Source organism: Aythya ferina (assembly GCF_964211825.1).
Source record: "Aythya ferina genome assembly, chromosome: 1".
Lineage (NCBI taxonomy): Eukaryota > Metazoa > Chordata > Aves > Anseriformes > Anatidae > Aythya > Aythya ferina.
The window spans coordinates 161,707,864-161,727,183 of NC_140296.1; the positions used below are offsets into that span (position 1 = coordinate 161,707,864).

At 35.6% G+C, this 19,320-nt stretch overlaps 1 protein-coding gene across 6 annotated transcripts in view; it reads right to left on the minus strand.

The window, feature by feature from the left end:
* ANKS1B (ankyrin repeat and sterile alpha motif domain containing 1B) overlaps nucleotides 1–19,320 on the minus strand; it is a 435,613-nt gene that overhangs the window by 336,292 nt on the left and 80,001 nt on the right. For 5 of the 6 annotated variants that reach the window (XM_084506033.1, XM_084506034.1, XM_084506032.1 and 2 more), the window contains 2 exons: nucleotides 17,113–17,223; nucleotides 13,967–14,142 (listed from right to left, as the gene is read on the minus strand). The exons of the other annotated variant lie outside the window; for it this stretch is intronic. In XM_084506033.1, coding sequence (XP_084362159.1) covers nucleotides 13,967–14,142; nucleotides 17,113–17,223 — 287 coding nt within the window. The remainder of the gene's footprint in view (nucleotides 1–13,966; nucleotides 14,143–17,112; nucleotides 17,224–19,320) is intronic. 6 annotated transcript variants of the gene reach the window in all.

A 19,320-nucleotide genomic window follows, 5' to 3' on the forward strand; every position in this document is an offset into this window, starting at 1 on the left:
CAGTTATTATTCCATTAAGATGCTGTTGGTTTAATGAAGGACATAAGAGAAAATCATACCTGAGCAGACAAAGCCGTTCTAAAGAGGAATTATATACAACACTGAGTTAGTCATCTATCTGAAGATGAATGCTGGTTAAGAGCAGCTAATCAAAAAGACTGTAGAGAACATTTGTACTAGATTATCTTTAGATCCATTAGTAACAAATTGCCAGCAGTTTCTCATATTGTACCTAAATGCTAAATACAATATAAAAACAATACAGTAGAATAACTAACAATCACCCAGATGACGCCACTTGACAGTCAAGTCAGTTGGCTACAGAAGTTGGAGGCCTAACTGGAAAAGATCAGTCAAACAGTAATCCACCTTTTAATCTCAGTAAAATGTACAAGGGCTCAGACTCTCCTACAGGTGAAGAAAAGGATTACACATATATACTCACACATCATAAGAGATGCTGAATAGCACATCAACTATCTCTTGTCAGTGACAATGTAGACCAGCACTGTCAACAATTCTCTGTGCAGCCTGACTTACACAGAGTCCAGCCAAATCCTGTCTCCCATTCCTACTCTTTCTTTATTCAAAAGATATGTGGAAGCAGAATTCAAAATCATCTTCACTAAGAAGGCAAAGGTTTTGCTATGGATTGCAAGAAAATCTACCAGCATGAAGCTCACATACTGCAAGCTGCTGCTTCTTCCTGTCTTGTATAATTAAAATAGTCATTTCATTGCAGTTATCTCACTAATGAGGACTACCAGAACATTTAGGACATTCATTGCTCTTCCCATGCTGTCTATTCTATACTGTTCTTTTTAGCTGTGGTATATTCAACATAGAATAGACAGACCTACTCCAATACAAGTACACCCTTACTTTTCTTTCCAGACATACTCCTCGGCAATTTAAGAGCTAATACTTAAATTCTTTCTTCAGCCAGTGATCATACAACATCTTAAAAGTACCATAAAGAAAAAGTAATCAAGCCAGTGTGACATGCCTTCACCTACAACTCCTATGCAATACTACTTCTTATGAAGTACCTATGACTAAATCAGTAATATGGTAAAATTATTGAGATTCCTTCAAGGAAACATCATTCTGGACAGAGAAAATGGCAGGGTAGTGAATATTCCAAAACCTGTAAGGAATCAACTACTAATAATTAAAAGAAAGTTCAGTATGGGGATAAAACATTATTACATTTTAATATGATTTGTGTCTAAGATTGGTTGGCAGTGCTGAGGGTGCTTCTTTGCAGGCTTTAATAGTTCATATTCCAAAGATATTGGGCAAAGTACCAATATCAACAGAAATAATAACGGTAGTATTAATAGAAACTGCTCAATCTCAACTACTAAAGCAAATAAAAATGAAGAGCCTCTTCTGAGATTTTCCCTCATGGCACTAAACTGAGGCTTATAATAAGTTTAGGAAGGACAGATGAAAATAAAAGAGATTATCAAAAATGGCATAAATCATTCAACTCTTATATCCTTCTGGAAAAGCAGAGAAAGCAATGTAAAAACAGATGTGTGTATGGCCAAATAACCCTAATTTCTGCTTCTAATCTCAGTGCATAAAGTTATACCACTGAACTCAGACTAGGGTTTTGATATATAGGAAAGTTAAAGATAGACTAAGGAGTGCATTTATAGCACATTGTTGATCTGCACTAATTCCATGGGAAAACATTTCTAATGCATTGTAAAAACCATGCAGTTGCCCCTCAACACTAAATAACTCCTGATCACATACTTTATGGAGGTGTAAGAATCTGGTCCACTGTACTTTTCTGATGTTCTTTTTCTATTTGCTAAGCTTATTCACAGGGAGTGAAAAAATCTGTCAACAGAATGTAATGAAACTCTATGTCATGAGTGGTCAGCTACTTCAAGATTTAAGGACAAACATACTTAACCTCTTCTTATGTGTCAAGGAGAAAATGAATGTGTTTTTTTGCCAGCGGTATGAAAAGAAAGAGAAAGAGAGAATGAGAGGGAGAGAAAGAGAGAAAGAGAGAAAGAGAGAAAGAGAGAAAGAGAGAAAGAGAGAGAGAGAGAGAGAGAGAGAGAAAGAATCACAGAATTTCTAGGTTGGAAGAGACCTCAAGATCATCGAGTCCAACCTCTGACCTAACACTAACAGTCCTCCACTAAACCATATCCCTAAGCTCTACATCTAAATGTCTTTTAAAGACTTCCAGGGATGGTGACTCCACCACTTCCCTGGGCAGCCTGTTCCAATGTCTAACAACCCTTTCGGTAAAGAAGTTCTTCCTAACATCCAACCTAAAACTCCCCTGGCTCAACTTAAGCCCATTCCCCCTCGTCCTGTCACCAGGCACATGGGAGAACAGACCAACCCCCACCTCGCTACAGCCTCCTTTAAGGTATCTGTAAAGAGCAATAAGGTCACCCCTGAGCCTCCTCTTCTCCAGGCTGAACAAGCCCAGCTCCCTCAGCCGCTCCTTGTAGGACTTGTTCTCCAGGCCCCTCACCAGCTTCGTCGCCCTTCTCTGGACTCGCTCAAGCACCTCAATGTCTTTCTTGTAGCAAGGGGCCCAAAACTGAACACAGTACTCGAGGTGCAGCCTCACCAGAGCCGAGTACAGAGGGATGATCACTTCCCTAGCCCTGCTGGCCACACTGCTTCTTATACAAGCCAGGATGCTGTTGGCCTTCTTGGCCACCTGAGCACACTGCTGGCTCATATTCAGCCGACTCCCAGGCCCTTCTCCGCCTGGCAGCTTTCCAACCATTCCTCTCCCAGCCTGTAGCTCTGCTTGGGGTTATTGCGCCCCAGGTGTAGGACCCAGCACTTGGCCTTGTTGAACTTCATGCAGTCAACCTCAGCCCATCGGTGCAGCCTATCCAGATCCTCCTGCAGAGCCTTCCTACCCTCAAGCAGAGAAAGAAAGAAAGAAAGAAAGAAAGAAAGAAAGAAAGAAAGAAAGAAAGAAAGAAAGAAAGAAAGAAAGAAAGAAAGAAAGAAAGAAAGAAAGAAAGAAAGAAAGAAAGAAAGAAAGAAAGAAAGAAAGAAAGAACCCATTTGTACAAATGTTCTAATTTCACCTATTAAATATTTTTTAAATAAAATATTCTTTTTGTATTATCCTATCATGGGCTTTTGCCCTCTGAATTATGGCAAAATATTGACCCTTCATATCACTTGTATCCTGTTCTCTCTTATTAAGAAAAAGGGAACAAGGGAAAATGGGACTGCTACTGCTAAGAAAGTACCTGCTTATTCAACTTCAAAACAATCATAGAATATGATACAGTGAAGCCATACATTGGCATTTATCACCATCCCTTAATGGATCCTGTAGGGACCCACGTAGCTTTAACGGATTTGTACACTCCATCTTCTGTTTAAGCCATAAGGACAAAACTTCTATGCTGTTCCCCTCACAACAGAAAATATATGAGAGACATACCCATATGGTTTTTACTCTTCTCATGCATTTCCTATCAGATGGTAATCATCAGGATTTACTCATCTGCCAGTTCCAAACTTAATGAGTTTATTCTTATACTAAGGGAGCAAACATGACATCAATGTTGATTTCAGGTATATACAAAAAGCATTTAAGAATTTTATCATTTTTTCTCTACTATTTGTCTCCTGTTGTATAGTAGAACACTCATTTATTCTCATGTCACTATGTATTAAAACACACAACCAAACCTGCACTGGTTTGGTTGACAACAAAGAGAAAGTTCTAGAAATATTACAGAAAACTTACCAATGTAACATGAAGAAAAATAAAATGCTAAAAAGTTCTAAAATTATTTACTTTTTGTTTTAAGTTTGTGGGATAGAAAAGAGTACATTTGAAAGCTTTCATAGAATGATAGAATCACTTAGATTGGAAAAGACCTCTAAGACCCTGTAGTTCAACCTAGCACTGCCAAGTCTACCATTAAATCATGCTACTACATCCACGTTTTTGGAAAACCTCCAGGGATCGTGACTTAACTGCTTCCTTGGGCAGCCTGTTCCAAAACTTCACAACTTCAGTAAATATTTTTTCCCTAACATCCTACCTAAAACTAACATTTTTTCCTAACATCCAACCTAAACCTCTCCTGGCACCACTTCATTCTCCTTCTTTCCTTACTGACTGTTAACTTTGCCCTATGGTAAACACCTACATATGACTGTGAAAAATAAATCTCCTACATATTTAAGCTCATGCTTTTTAAAAACTACCAAAACTATTTTTTTCAAAGAGACTACATATGTTTTTTAGAAACTAAAAGCTAAATGTAACTATATTTTAGAGAGGTCCCTCACATTCTTTGTCAGTCTCATACATAGTTACATACTCTATTGCTCAAATGTGATAAATGGATTATTAAAGTTTCACAAACATTTCTGAATCCTTGCTGTTAACACTGCCCATCTACTGGATGGACATTTGGTCATGGGTCTTGATTAAATTGCCTCTGCACTGAGGTCAAGTGCCATCATTGGGCACTCTGCCTAGTCTCTAACTTCAATTCTAGATCATCACAATTTTCCAAGCCCTTTTTCACATCTGTGAGCCCCATGAAGATATCTCAGGTGCTGACCAGAACAGGACTAAATGTCTATGTTTATGCAACTGATTTGAAGGATTCAGCTGCCAATAACAGGCATCCAGTGCTATTTTAGACACTGCATGGTAGCTATTGAACCTTATTAACTGCTCCAGAAAGCATTACAGAACCCATTTTAGCCTCATGCAAAAGACACCTTGTGTATCTGCAGCAACATGAGATACTTAATGTTTATGCAGTTGAACCCTACCTTTGGAGTTTCTACATCTCTGCTGGTGATATTCTGATCAATTAGGGAGAAAATGAATTTTAAGGAAAAAAAAAAGGGGGGGTGGGAGGGAAGATCATGTTGAAAAAAACTTTTTGTTCTCTTGTAAGGGAGAAGTAGCAAACTTCATTTTGGCTGTACTGGAGAAAAGTCTGAGGAGAGGAGAAACCCATGGGAAATGGAGGGTGTGAGTCCATGACAGTTTTTTGGCAGGCCTCTAGGGAAAGCCAAGGCTTGAAGGAAACATCTTTGTTGACTAATACCAGTGATAGCAGTAATTGCAAAAATCATTAGTCTTGTTGATGATTTATTTTTGTATGACACAAAGAGAGAGTTGAAGTTAATATTGCAAAATCACATTTCTAGATGAAAATCTCATAGCATTATCTTCTCATTGTTTTTCAGAAGTGATTGAAACTCTCTCAGAAAATCCCAAATGAAGCTGGAAACTGTAACTTAAAAATGCACTCCATGCTGCTCAGTACTGCACACTCACAGGATAATGGGCACTGAGAGTATGGAAGAAAAAGAAGAGCCAAGTGTTCTGCTGCATAAACCTGGCAAAAATGCCCACAATGGAACAGGCAGCTTGGAAGTGAAAAGGAAAGGCACAAACAGGGATGAAAAAGAAGGTTCACTTAAACACTGAATAACACACACACAAAATATCTAATTAAAGCAAATATTCTTCATACTGATTAAATGATCTCAAGATCCGTTCTGATAGTCTGCAGATCCTGGGTAATCCTGCTGAGATTAGTAGATTTCTTTAGTACCCAGTTGACTATAATGACACAGAGATGAGTCTTCAAATTACATGCATGTATGTGCTTACTACTACTGTGTATGACAGTCTCTGATCTAAAATGGTCTTTGTGAAGAAATGCAAAGATCTGCTGTGGTTAATTTAATAAACATAGCTGTCCAACAGGATTCTCGAGTAAATAAAGTAGTACAAATCATTTGCAGAACATCCCAAATTTACATACAGCTTTATAGCCATGAAAACAAACAAGCTCTTTGATCTGAAAAGCTTATATTATAATGACTTTATATGGAAAAAAATGCTACCCCCATATCTGAGATCCTTATGTAAGAGATTTAGCTAGGATGAAAGAGTCCACAGCAGGGCAAGCAAAGTGGCTGGTAGCACAGCTAGATTTACATACAAAATAAACTTGCAAATGCTAGGATTACTTAGTCAGGAAAATGAAAGCTTTAAGAAAAAGCATGAAGTACTGCAAGTTATGGAGGGTGTGCATAAACTATTTGTTCTTTTCTACTCTGTCAGATTTTACCAGGGAAGAATAAATGCAAGCATATACTTAGGAAATAAAAGAAAATGCCTATACATACTGCACACATTCTGCAAAACATCCTGATACAGGGGTTATTGAGGTAAACATTGTGGCAGATTGGAGGAAAAGGATTAGATCCATTTACACACCAGCACAAGGTAAACACCTAACTGCATTGAGAAAGATTCATATGTCTGTAAGCTATTTTCCTGCAAGAATCTGATAGTCAAGGAATTTGCCACACATAGCTAATTGGGCAGACTGACTAAATATTCAGAAAACCATTATAGCAGAAAAGTAGTAGTACTTATTAATGCAGATTAGATGAACTGGTGGCTTGGTCAGCACCTCCCCTAGATATACTTTACTTCATGTAGTTTAAATTGTTGTCATGTTTCGGGATTTTATATTCTTAAATAAGTGCTGACTGTCTCACAGGGTATGTCTGTGCAGCACACTGGAGGATTGTCTAGCAATACTTCTACCAGAAATCACAGCAGCAGGAAGCTGCAGGCTAATTTAGTTGGCTGTGAAGCATGCCACTGGGCAAATTATTCTACGTAGAGTTCCACCCGGTTGCAGTTAGGATCCTTCCAACACAGAAATCTTTATGATGCTGTACTGAAGCATAGCATAACTTACAGATACAGAAAATAACCTACCGTAGTTCTTTTAATAACTACAGAACATAGGCTAGGAAAGGATAACAGAAATGTCTGAAATTCCCTTGGCTGGGTAGGCTAACTAACAGAAGGGGCAAACATTTGTATGAAGTTGGTATGTTTCCCTCTTCTTCTTTACATTGACTACCTCATATTTAGATAGAATTAAAAACCATTTTGTAAAGTACCTTATAGCAAGGTACCATGCCTGATGACAGAAACTGTGGATGCTTTGTACTGGATGTCAGATTATAAATGTCTGATCAAACAAATTACAGCAACAACAGTTCTTCTCAGTGGGAAATACCACTGTGTGCACTGTGTGCATAAGAAACTGGAACAGATGGTTTTCAGTTGGGTGGTAGCTTTTAAAAACAATTTATAAAGTTATATAATCTTATCTTCAGAGAGTGGGTAGACCTTTGCAACAAGGGAATCTTAAAATGTAAGGTTTATATACCCTGTGAGGGATGGCTTTCATATCTTTATTTCCAAGAGAAACAAGACTTAGCATTTGCTTGTAAAATGAGATTTGTAACCAAACTAGAGCTAAGAGCTCTCCAAATAATGCCTATATGCAAGTGTGTGATATTGTCAAAGATGCCACTTTTGATCCAAGTTAGCAATCACTCAGCAATTATACTATTTCAGCACAGACATTATTTATTTAAATGTTGTGTTAAAGAAAAACAGTATTATTGAATCCTCAAATAATCCTACTAAATAGTTTGTCTCGAAATTCTTCAAAAATTCTAGTGATTATTACTTTCCAAAATAAAAAGTAATCACTTTCAAATTTTTGTAAATGTGCTTTTTATCCAAATTAATTTTTCTTTGTATTAGATTAAAAGTAAGAATAACTGGCCATGCATAAATTTTATTCAACTTTAATATATTCATTCTAAACTATCTTATTTCCAAAACACACAATTCTCTCATTTCAAATCTCCTCTTAAACACACAAAAAAAATCCATAATCTTAGTTTTATTGCCTTTATATAACCTCACCTTGATTTTCTGACATGGAAGCTGAAAGTGAACCTTCACTTCAATATGTACCATCAGGATTTTCAACAATGTGAATATGACAAGTTTTTAAGACTATTTTTCTCATTCTGTCTGAATGTACATAAGTATCAACTTCCCTTTTTGGATGACAGAATTAAGGATAAATTAACATTTATATTCTTGTGATGAAATCCAAATCTTTTTCCTGAGACTATACAGAACCTTTTTTTCATGTTTAAATTTAAATTACTGCTGCCAGCCTTTATTATCTATTATATAACCACATTAAATTTAATCAGATGTACTGCTGCCACTTCTGAGAAATCCCTCTGTAGTGCAGCCCCTATAATCTTACATGGTTTTAGTACTTCAGCTTTATTCTGTAAGCAAAAAAATGGGGACACCTGGTAACAAGTTTCTCAGTATTTACTCCAGGTAATTAAGTAGAATCTTAAAAGAACTAAAGCACTTTCTGGAATTGTATCTTCTTTAGTCTGAACTCATGTCACAAATCCAAAGATACTGCATTTCCACTTGCAAATCCACAATGTAGGTTATGTATTTTGCTTCTCAACAGGATAGCATAAACGTAAAAGCAAACATTGCAATCAAATATGTACCACACAAGATTAAAACGACTGATCTGAAGAAAATAATTCCATTTGGAGCTTCAATTTTATTTAGTGTGTCTGGCAGAATTTTATTATTTTAAAATTAGTTCAAAATTTCTCTGCCCCCCCCCCCTTTTTTTTTTGTTGTTCTTCCTTAACTCCAAATATGGAGAATATTTGTTTATAAATATATTTGTTCCTTACAATAATAATAATATTTGTTCCTTACAATAAATTTGTTCCTGTTCCAATAATATTTGTTTATCTGTAAGGAACACAACATTTCTCATGTTCATTCTTAATTGAGAATTAGAAATATATAATCACCTTCTGAACACAGAATAAGATAAACCTGATTAAGTCAACTAAAAACGTTCATTAAATTATCAAAATTACAAAAGAAAAAACATTGAAATGTATTGTATCCAACATGTATATCGTGCACATATACATATATATACATGTACATGCACATAGGGGAGTGCAGAAGTCCTTAATACTCTATTTTTTGTTTTGCAGACACATGTAAACAAAAAGTTGCATAACATTCTCTGGTATCTATAGGAATATTTTCTTATGTGGACACACACACACAAAAAAATCTCTCAACTTACTGATTGTTTTTAAATTAAGAAACACAATGAGTTAGTACATCATAATAAAAAAGCATATTTGTGTTTTTAATACCATGTTTAGAACAATTCATTCCCACAGGAGTACATATACAGGAACCCCAAACATGACAAAAAATGGATAATAATGTTTGTTAGTACTCCAAGAACAGAACAATCTAAATCAAAGCAATTTACTTGCAGGAGCTCTGGAAGATTCCTCACAATATACACTGCAACAATCTTATGTTTGTTTTCCTGACACTTAATTCTTCTGGATCTTTGGCTTGCAAGTTATACCCATTTAAAATTTCTTACCTGCTCTAGAATTCACAGATCTTTTGAATATACACTTGACATGTAACTTCTATGCTATAAAATACCTGTAAAGTTAGCCCTGAGATTTTAGTTTGTAGCTTAAATGCATGCCATGATGTTCAAAATTTTTTCTTCTTATAGGAACTAGAGACATTTTAAAGTAGTTTGTACTATCAACTGTGTTAAAAATGCATGATTTTAATACAGCAATGAAAAAAGTTGGAAAACTCTTATATAAGATGGCTGCTTTTGTTCTTGAAATTACTGAGCCAGACTGCCATCTATTGGAAAATAAATACTTCTAAAATTATACTTTTTTTTGAAAACTGGAACTACTATAGGTTATTGTGAAAACCTGATTTTGCTAGCAATCATACTTAAAATAGTTTAATTTTTTAAAAAGAAATGCCTAAGTTAACTGAACTGTGTTACAATCAAGGAGTTTCCTACATCTTTTCCCATTTCATATTCTGGAAGCACAGCTCATTTTCTGATTTGCTGAATAGTCAAATCCCAGTTATTTGGAGTTAAAGTAATGCACTTCGCAAACATAGTAAAATTGTACTATGCAATATGCCAGCACTGAACAAATACATAGACAGAAAACTCTCCCAGCTCACCTGTGCAGCAGCTGTCTAGGCTTTCCATGTCTTTGCATGCACAGAGGAGCTAAAGAGTATATTCAAGTCATAATGAGCAAAGTGAAAAATAAGGAATAAGGGAAAAGGAGTAAGAATCTATGAATTCAACATCAACTCCACCCAGTGTATGCGCCTTTGAGAGAAATGCTCAATTCTAACTGAAATGATGCCTAGATATATAAACGCCTTTTTGGAGCTCACTCCAAAATAGCATAATGACCCCATTTCCAGACACAAAATTATGTTCAATCTGGCCTTTAATTTGTGGAGACAATGAACAGGGGGTTGCTGTGTGATAACATTTACAACACTTACTTTAATTATTAGTGAAGGAAGATTAAGAAAATAAGGAATATTTTACATGATAGCAAATCAGAAGTAAATAAAAACAGTTGCAAAATCAAGCATTGAAAATTAAAGAGGTTCTGGTGTAGCTTTAACTTTCTTTAGTTTATTCTTAATAATGTGCTCTTCAAATAAATACTTACTCTCATCTGACTTTGTACTATTTAACAAAAAAGCATTCAAAGCTTTTATCCTCTGTTCTTATTCAGGAAGATAGCACGGTCCACAAACAGTTCTTCCAGAACCACAAATTTTATCCAGTTTCCCTTTCAGCTTTTGGAATGGAATTGTGTTGTGGGGGCATTTTTACTCACGTCAACACAGAACTGACTTGTAATTTGGAATTAAGATGACTAAACCAAAAATTTTTATCTAGGAAGCTCCTTTCCAGTTTCACCTGACATCAGAGCAGTGTAGACTGTGCTTCTAATTTACTTTAAGATACTGTAAACACATTAACCTCTGGTTTTGTTAATGCCTTATGTCACAAGTCATACACCTGTTCAACAGAAATATAATAAAACTTGTAGTAAAACATGTAGTGTTTTCAATGAAAAATTTGATAAAAATCTTGTACAGAAGCTTGAAGTCCACTATTTCAAACATATCAGAAAAACATGCTGAGTATTTGGACAACTACTCATCCAACAACTTGGCAAATGGATGACTGGATTCAATTCTGTCCTTGTCCTAAGAGAGTTCTAACACACAACTTCTTCAAAAGAAAATGTAGTATTCTATAGATGCTTTATCATTGATTAACAAACAATGCAAGCCATCTGAGGCCAGAGACAGAACAGAATTACTAGTGAATATGCATTCCTAAGTCATGCTCTCAGGATTGCACTGGTATTTTTCCAGTGGCTGTCAAATGCACAAAGAATCCTGGAGGGGATCAACTCACACTTTTTATTTGGGAGACTATAAGTGTGATATTAAACCCATCTTTATTCCATAGAGAGAACTGAACACCTCTTTCCCACTTCCCAGATGAAGCTTTTTATGGTCCAGTTACTGCATGAAAAAGTAAGCATCCCTAGTATCCTTGTGCAAAACAAAAACAGCAAGCTCTGCTCTTTCAAATAACAGGACAGAAGTCCAAACTGCGTACTAGATAGACAGACTTACCTTTCTTCAGTTCTGAATCAATCTAAACTTTATGAAGCCAGAGCAGTGCCACAGGTGATTTGAACCAGTTTAAAAAAAAAAAAAAAAAAAGCTAACAAATATCCCCCATTTCCTGAAGCTTTCTCTTTGTCCATGCTAGCTAACTTCAGGAGGAAGCTGCTGGTCCTTGTTCCAACTGACCGAATCTTGACCCACAAGCTCCTATTACCAACAGAAGTTCCCCAGCCTTGCCTTCCTATTTCTCTGAAGAATAGCATGATGCAAAGGGAGGGATATGATGTCTCCTAGCAGCCAGTTCCTTTGGAGAATCTTTCAAGGTTCAAAAAACAACATGACAGGTTTTGGAACCTGTTCAGATCACCGGATTACAGATGTTCAAAAGCTTGCACCAATCATTATCTCTGGAACCAACATTTGTCCAGGAAATAACATCACCTGATACATTACTGATGGAGAACTGACTTCTGCACCAGCTCAGAGATGACACTGCCTCAATCAGCAATGCCTGTTAGAGGAAAACCTGATGATTTGAACCTGAAGCAAGTGCTTGCTTGTAGAGGCTCACCTAGTGAGTTCTCACCCCTGTGTTGGAGCTGGTAACAGAGAAAGATAACGCTCTGTCCCACAGGCAGAAAGAGTCTGTGCTCCAGTGTCACCACATTCCTGTGCTGCCCCTGCTTCCAAAGGGTCTTGACATGTGCAGTAGCAATGAATGTGAGCTAAATGGATGTAGAAAACAGAGGAGTCCACACTTACCTTGCTGAGAAGGACATTTTAAGGAAGCTTCCCCACAAGGAGAAAACAGAAGCCAGAAAAAAGTTTCAAGAATCTTTCTCTTCCTTAATACACATCCAGGATGTCTATTTATGTCTCTCCATCTCTATATATCCACATTCTTATATATACATACTCATTTAGGTTTCTTCAGTCATCACCCTTCATTCCACCCTTCACAACCACCTTGCTTGTTGGTTCTGCCCCCAGAATAGTTGGCAACATTAACCTTTGCACCAGAGCTAAACACTTCTCTCCATTTCAGTGCTTTTTCCTGATGATGCCTGGATGCTGGATGGCTCCTTGCAGAGCCTGTGGGTTTTCATATAACCCATGCAATACACAGGGAGTCTGTACACCAAGGGAAGGCAGCACTTCCCCAAACTATAAGACCAAATGTCAAACTGGGAATAACAAAATTTCTGGCTACTAGACAGCCAGGCAGCAACTGAACAGACTTAGTAACCTTAAAATACTTTTTAAAATTAAATGGATATTTTAGATCTAACAGCAAAATCTCACATCAAAGCAGTGTTATTTCCATATATACGCCTGTGTAGTTGGGTCTACTCTAAGGGAAAACATGCTCTGGAGTGTGTACAATCACCCTGATTCTTGTTTTCTTTGAAAGAAAAGCTTGTTTCACTGGTAGGAAGGAGACACAGTATGCTTTAACTAATCCCTGTTTCTGAAGATTTGTTTACACCTCTGGTTCAATAAACAAGTAGATAAAATCTCAGCAAATGTATTTGCCTGACGTATCAGCTGCAGGTAAATTACAGATTTACTGGCTGAATACTTCCTATTCACATTCTATTTCATTTAGGTCACTAAAAATTCCATTCCAAGTAGACAGAGTTATATGGATTACATTTTCTGCAAAACAGTAGCTGAGCAGATTTAAATAGCAGTTAGCACCTAAATACAGAGAGACACTAAAAAGATGCATAAAAATGCTTTAACGGGTTCAGTACCTTGTTTAGACTGACTTAAATTTAAGTTACATATCTAATTGCTCGAAAGTAGAAGGGATTTATAAAAGTAGCCACTGCACTTAGGAGCAGCTAACCATCTTTGTAAATTTCATTCTGTCTACATATATTGTAATCAATCCTTCAACACATAAAATTCCTTAACTTGCTATGCTTCTCCCCGCACATGAGCATAATTGCTCTTAACTTATGGAAAAAAAAAAAATTGAAATTTAGCATTTAATATTTTCACTCTATTCCATGCATTATTTCCTGGGCAATTCCATTTACTTTACTTACTGAGGAAGAGAATTCAGTTAAAAGGAAAAAAAAAAAGTGCCTTGTTACCATGTAATGAAAAAACAAATCCTACAGGACTTTATTCACATGAATCATATTAATCAAGTTAAATTTTTAACTGCAGTTGGAAATCACTGAAGTATCAGAACCATAACAATTTTCAGTATTAGACACTCTGTCTTTAATACCATTAATTACCAGGAAATAGAATGTGTAGGAATCATAACTGACGATGGATAGCTTCTTATTTTGGGGGGCACTTCTGATTAGATCCTATAAGCATTTAGTCTCAGGTATAGTACTAAGCACACTGATTTCAATGGATTTCTCAAAAAAACTCACCATCTCCTTGCACTCCCCATGCTCAAAAGACAAACTAGCCTGAGCTTTTGGTCATATTAGTGGTGCCATCAAAAGCTTTTCTTAGGTATATAAAATATATATATATATATAAAATGTCTTTGTATCCCATCTTACTTACTACATTAAGTTTGGTTTGGCTTCCACTGGTCATAAGTTCTTCCTCTGATATTTTACTAAAATTGTCCAGATAATGATCAGATATTGTATGAGACAGATCTTCAAAAGAGTATTCCTTTTCTTGGCACAATTTGATTTCATCTAAGAGCTTTGATAATTCTCCCGTCACAGCTTCACCTTTAAAAACAGACATACCGTTAGTCAATACTTAGAATATCAGAGCTTATTTATGCCGAAAAAGGAAATGCATGTTTTTTACATTTTTGCTTAATATTTCTTACATTCCATGCCTGATCATATAAACAGTGATCTTCATGCACAATTCTGTGAGGTTAACCATGTGAGGTTAATCCAAAAAAGGAAAGTGGCTATAAACACAAAAAATTACCGTTCCATACTCTGCATTGTATTCATGTTTGCTGCTGTGATCAGTTAAGACATTACATAGGTTCCATAAGCTCTTAATTAGGTTGGAACTGAGTTTCTGAGAATGCACATCTGTTTCATCAAAGTTGCAATATTTTACAAATAATCCTTGCTCACTTTCCCAGGACCCAATTTATTGGAATGGTCGAAGGGTATACTGGGATAAAACCAAAAGTTTAAAATATACCACCCTACAGCAGACTATAAGAAACCCATATTTAGTGCATTCTGTATTGTATTTCATGATTTCTCCTTCATTTATCAGATAGCTTCAGTTAAGCAGTTTACTAAAACAGTAGGACAATGTGTTTTGTATGTCTGCACTGAGGGCAGTGTTAGAAAGATAACTATTATAATTACATTGAGTAATAAAAGATTAGAATCACATTGAGTGTCAACTTCAGCAAATATTCCACTGGCAGCAGCAGAACTCCACAGAGTAAAAACCTGCTTCTTAGGAACAACTCCATTAGGTCCTGATAATCTATTGCATATGTGTTACACAGTTATCTTTAGTAATAATAATAAACATGTAAATGAAAGTTTTTTTTCCAGAGGCAAATAAGAAACCTCTTCTCGAATGTTTTCCAAGAGTCATACTGTTGAAATCTACAGTCCTTCTACTCAATAAAATACAGAGATAATTCTTTTTTTTTTTCCATCCTTGGGAACAAAATGCAGCAAAGAATAAACAGAATGAGCATACTAAGCTCAGTATATGTAAACTGCTTGTACAATACATGTACGTGTACATTGATGTAACTAAAGAAGCCCCAGATAAGATTCTTTCTGCTTGGTCTAGAGATCTTTATGTGCCATTTTTCTTCATAGCCTTTTTTTTTTTTCCATTGTTCAGTATGCTATGTAAGCATTAATGACACAATTTATTCTAAAATATTTTATAAATTACAATTTTTATAAATTACAATTATGGCCAGTTATGACTGCATTTTTAGAGCCAATAACAGTAGTTGTTAATTAAAAACATCTAAATGAATTTTAATATCAAAGTATCAAAAATTATGTATTCAAAACTCATGTTGCTCTTAGTCAATGGTAAGCTCGCACAAAACCTGGAAATGAAACAAAGGTGCAATCAGGACTATTTATATTCAGCTTTCTATTTAGAAATTTGAAATTATTGCAGATTAATATTAAGTAAAATCAGAAGTAAAAGACCTGAATGTTAAGAACAATTTTAAAAATATGCTGAGTGCCCCCAAGAAAACACAGGACTACTGTTTCCTACAGATTCATGTTCACTTCCCCTAGCTTGCTCTCTGTGCAAAAACTTAATGTTCTTCTACATGTGCCTTGCAATATTTCCTACTGGGCATGAATGAGTTGAGTGTGGTGAGATGGAACTGCAAGTGTGTTGACTGATGTGTCTGTAAGTGTATGCTAACTGGCTAACTGCTGCCAGAAAGAATGCATAAATGATGAATTTTGCCTAAGTTTCTTTTAGTGCAGGTACTAGTTAACATCCCTCCCCTCTATCCAAATATCTATTTTCATGAAAGTCACAGGAAGGTAATTGATACATTTATCTCTCTTCCAAATTGGGTTTAAACTTAAATTATTTGAAATTACATTCTTAGAAAATGACAGATGGATGGATGGGAAGTACAATAATGTGCAATTTCTTTCCTTTACAATCAGATTAAACAACAGATGAGGAAAAGAAAACTAGCATATTTTACAGTATTTATATCTTGCAAGTGGAAAAATGGAATGAGAGATCATGACTTCATTAAGAAGTAAAACATATATTAGAATTATTTACTACTTAATTTCAGGATGGACATTTCTATTGCATAGTGTAGCTGACTTCATGAATGATTCTACTAAACTCAAAGGAACTATCTATCTTTTCATACATTACATAACTGTTAAGTATCCCAATGGGAAATGTGACTGGTACTAGAGTATTTGTTTACTTTCACCATGAAGATCAGAATCTGGCTTGCAGCAGTAAAGCAGTAAGCTTAGTTTTCTCATGAATTAAGCTCTCATGGCAAAAGGGGTAAAAACAAACAAACAAACAAACAAACAAACAAACAAAAAAAAAAAACAAGGAGAGGCAGAGTTATTTGCCAACAGTCAATTGCATTAACTTTGGATGATTTTAGAAGCCAGTAATGAGGTTTGGTTTTTTTTTGGTTTGAGAGATCATGACTTCATTAAGAAGTAAAACATATATTAGAATTATTAGAAAACCAATACAATGGTTTTCATGGAACATTTTTTGGAATTACAATGAAATGTTAGAAGGCTTATCTGCAGGAAGAATGGGAGAGCTGTACCCAAATGATCCTTGAAAGAGTCATCCAAATGTAACACAATTGGAAAAGGTACTCATGGTGACAAATTCTCTCTCTAACCTGCATGTCTGCAGAGTATTTTGGCATATTTATTGACCTTCCATTCTACTTATGAAATGCATTATGCTCTATAAATTTAAAAGATTTAAGATCAAATAATGTAATACATAGTAATCAGTCTGTGACTTGTCCTTTTTGAGAACAGTTCTTCGTTTCCCTGTATGACACAGATTACAGTGTATGCAGTCAAGATAGGTAGTTAATAATGGAAAAAAGCATCTCAATATCAATCTCTTTATCTTTTTCAATTCATATGTTTGTATAAATGTGTTAGCAATATAATTTTAATAGTAAAGAGAATTTAATACAGCTTCTTTATTCACAGAGTACATGTATTTACTTTTAGCCTTTGGAGATGGAGGAACTTCTGGGGACAAAATGCAAGACTGATGTTCTGCACATTCCAGTGGGCGTTCCTCTGAAACACTTGCATTTCCTGTTTCCATATATTCTGTAATTTAAAGACACAAATACACTTAAACTCATGAATTGTACTGGTTTATTCCAACGAAAAGTAGATTTCTTCTTTCTTTTTTTTTTTTTTATTTAAAAATTTTTTTAAACCTTTCCAGTTTTTGATGATGAATAAAATAAACTTCAGTTTCACTACTATTATTTTTATGTAAACATACATTATTTTCATGTGGTTTTGTACACAATCTAGCTCAATGAAACACTAAGATTTTCATGAATGTTATTCCAGGACAAATATTAAATAATAAATTAGAAATTAATTTATGCAATAGTGGATTTTATTTTTTCCAGCAAAGTGAATGGTTCTCAGTTCAAGCAGTTATTTTACATCTTTACTTGCTTGATTTCCTGAGGTTTCCTATCCAGACAGTAAGTACAACAGCACAAATGGCAACACACACCACAGTGAACTACAATAAGCACTTTCATCAATTTCACACTGAAGGACTGAAGAGTTTCTGGAAACTGAAAATCTCTCTAATTTAATTTCTGCAACCTACAACACACTTGTTTAGCTTGCTTTTATTCCTGATTAAATAACAAATCCCCAAACCCAAATACAATCTGTAATAAAATAGGCATCTGAGAAAATGAAATTGGAAATGGCAGAGAACAGCATGCAGTTTCAGAATGCTATGCAGGTTGCCAGTTTTTAAGTCTGTAAGATTTGAAAATGCCCTACATTAGGTATGATGGCTTGTAATGGTCCCCTGGATAATCTGTCATATATTTCTCTGTATGAAAATAGTCAAGTTTATTTTTTTCATTTTTATTTTTTTGTATGTAGTGCTGTAAGCAAAGAAGCAAAGATGAGTTATAAGCAAGAGACCATGAGAAAACCAGCAGCATGACAAAATGCTCTGGAATATTTTCCAGCTCTGTCAGCTATATTATTGGTCACATTATTGTATGAGGTAGAGGAGAAATAAAAGGGAAGTTAGACTCAAAGGGGAAAAAAATAATAATAAAGTAAATGAAAAAAAAATTATGCCTGAAAATACATACTTGACAATTCTGCAACTGTCCAAAAGCACACCAAATACAAAGTTTTACCAGGTGTGAGTGTTAAAATTATTGGATAATGATATTAGGAAAGGAAATGCAGGGGAAGGATTGTGAAGAATTTTAACCTTGTAGTCTGATAAGACTCTGGTTAGTCTTACAGACTCTGTAGTCTGCAAGACTCTGGTTTTAAAATAGTATTTTAACTCTATGGCAGCCCCATTTTCAGACCAATGCACTTACCTGCTGAAGACTAGTTCTGAGGTGGAAACCCCAAGTTTGAGGTAAGTCTCTTAAATACTTAAAAATTACACAATTATTTCCAGAAAACCTCCACAAAAGACTCAGCACACAGAGTGCTACAGAGGTTTAGAACAGGAAAACAAAGAGTACCATACAGTTTTGGACTTCTGTGGGACTTCTAACTTGTTTTTCCTGCTATTGAAAATTCTATGGGATGCACGTGAGAACAATAAAGACATGGATTCGGTTGTAAGAGCTTGTAGTCTAGATAAATGAAAACTTACCCATAATGTTATCAAAGAAACAGACACAAATCAGGTGATCTATTTTAAGAGCCAAAGACAAACTACACAAAAGCAGTGGATGCTTTCATCTGCACCAAAATTCACCTGCAGCTTGTTAGAAATTCATCTTCATGCCTACCCAAACTCACTGAAAAAGATGGTACTGTTAACCATCATCTGCCCTGACTATGGTGTAGTTGAAAGACTGCTCTGGATTCCATCACTTCCCCCTCCCCCCCCCCCCCCCCCCCCCTCAAAAAACAAAAACAAAAACAAATGAACAAACAAACAAAGAACATTTTCCTCAGTTGTGGTATCACGGAGTTTAGAGAAAACACTCATTCCCATAATGGGGAGGGTAAAGTCTGCTCAGGATACAACCTGACGATGCATAATGCGTCTTTCACCAGCTTTCTGCATCATGTCATCCTATTCCACAGACAGCAAGAATGACTAGCAGGATCATGGTGGGTAATGCATGTGCTAATATACGCATGCTAGAGATGGTTCTTCACCAAACTGGGAAGAATGGAGTATTTTACATC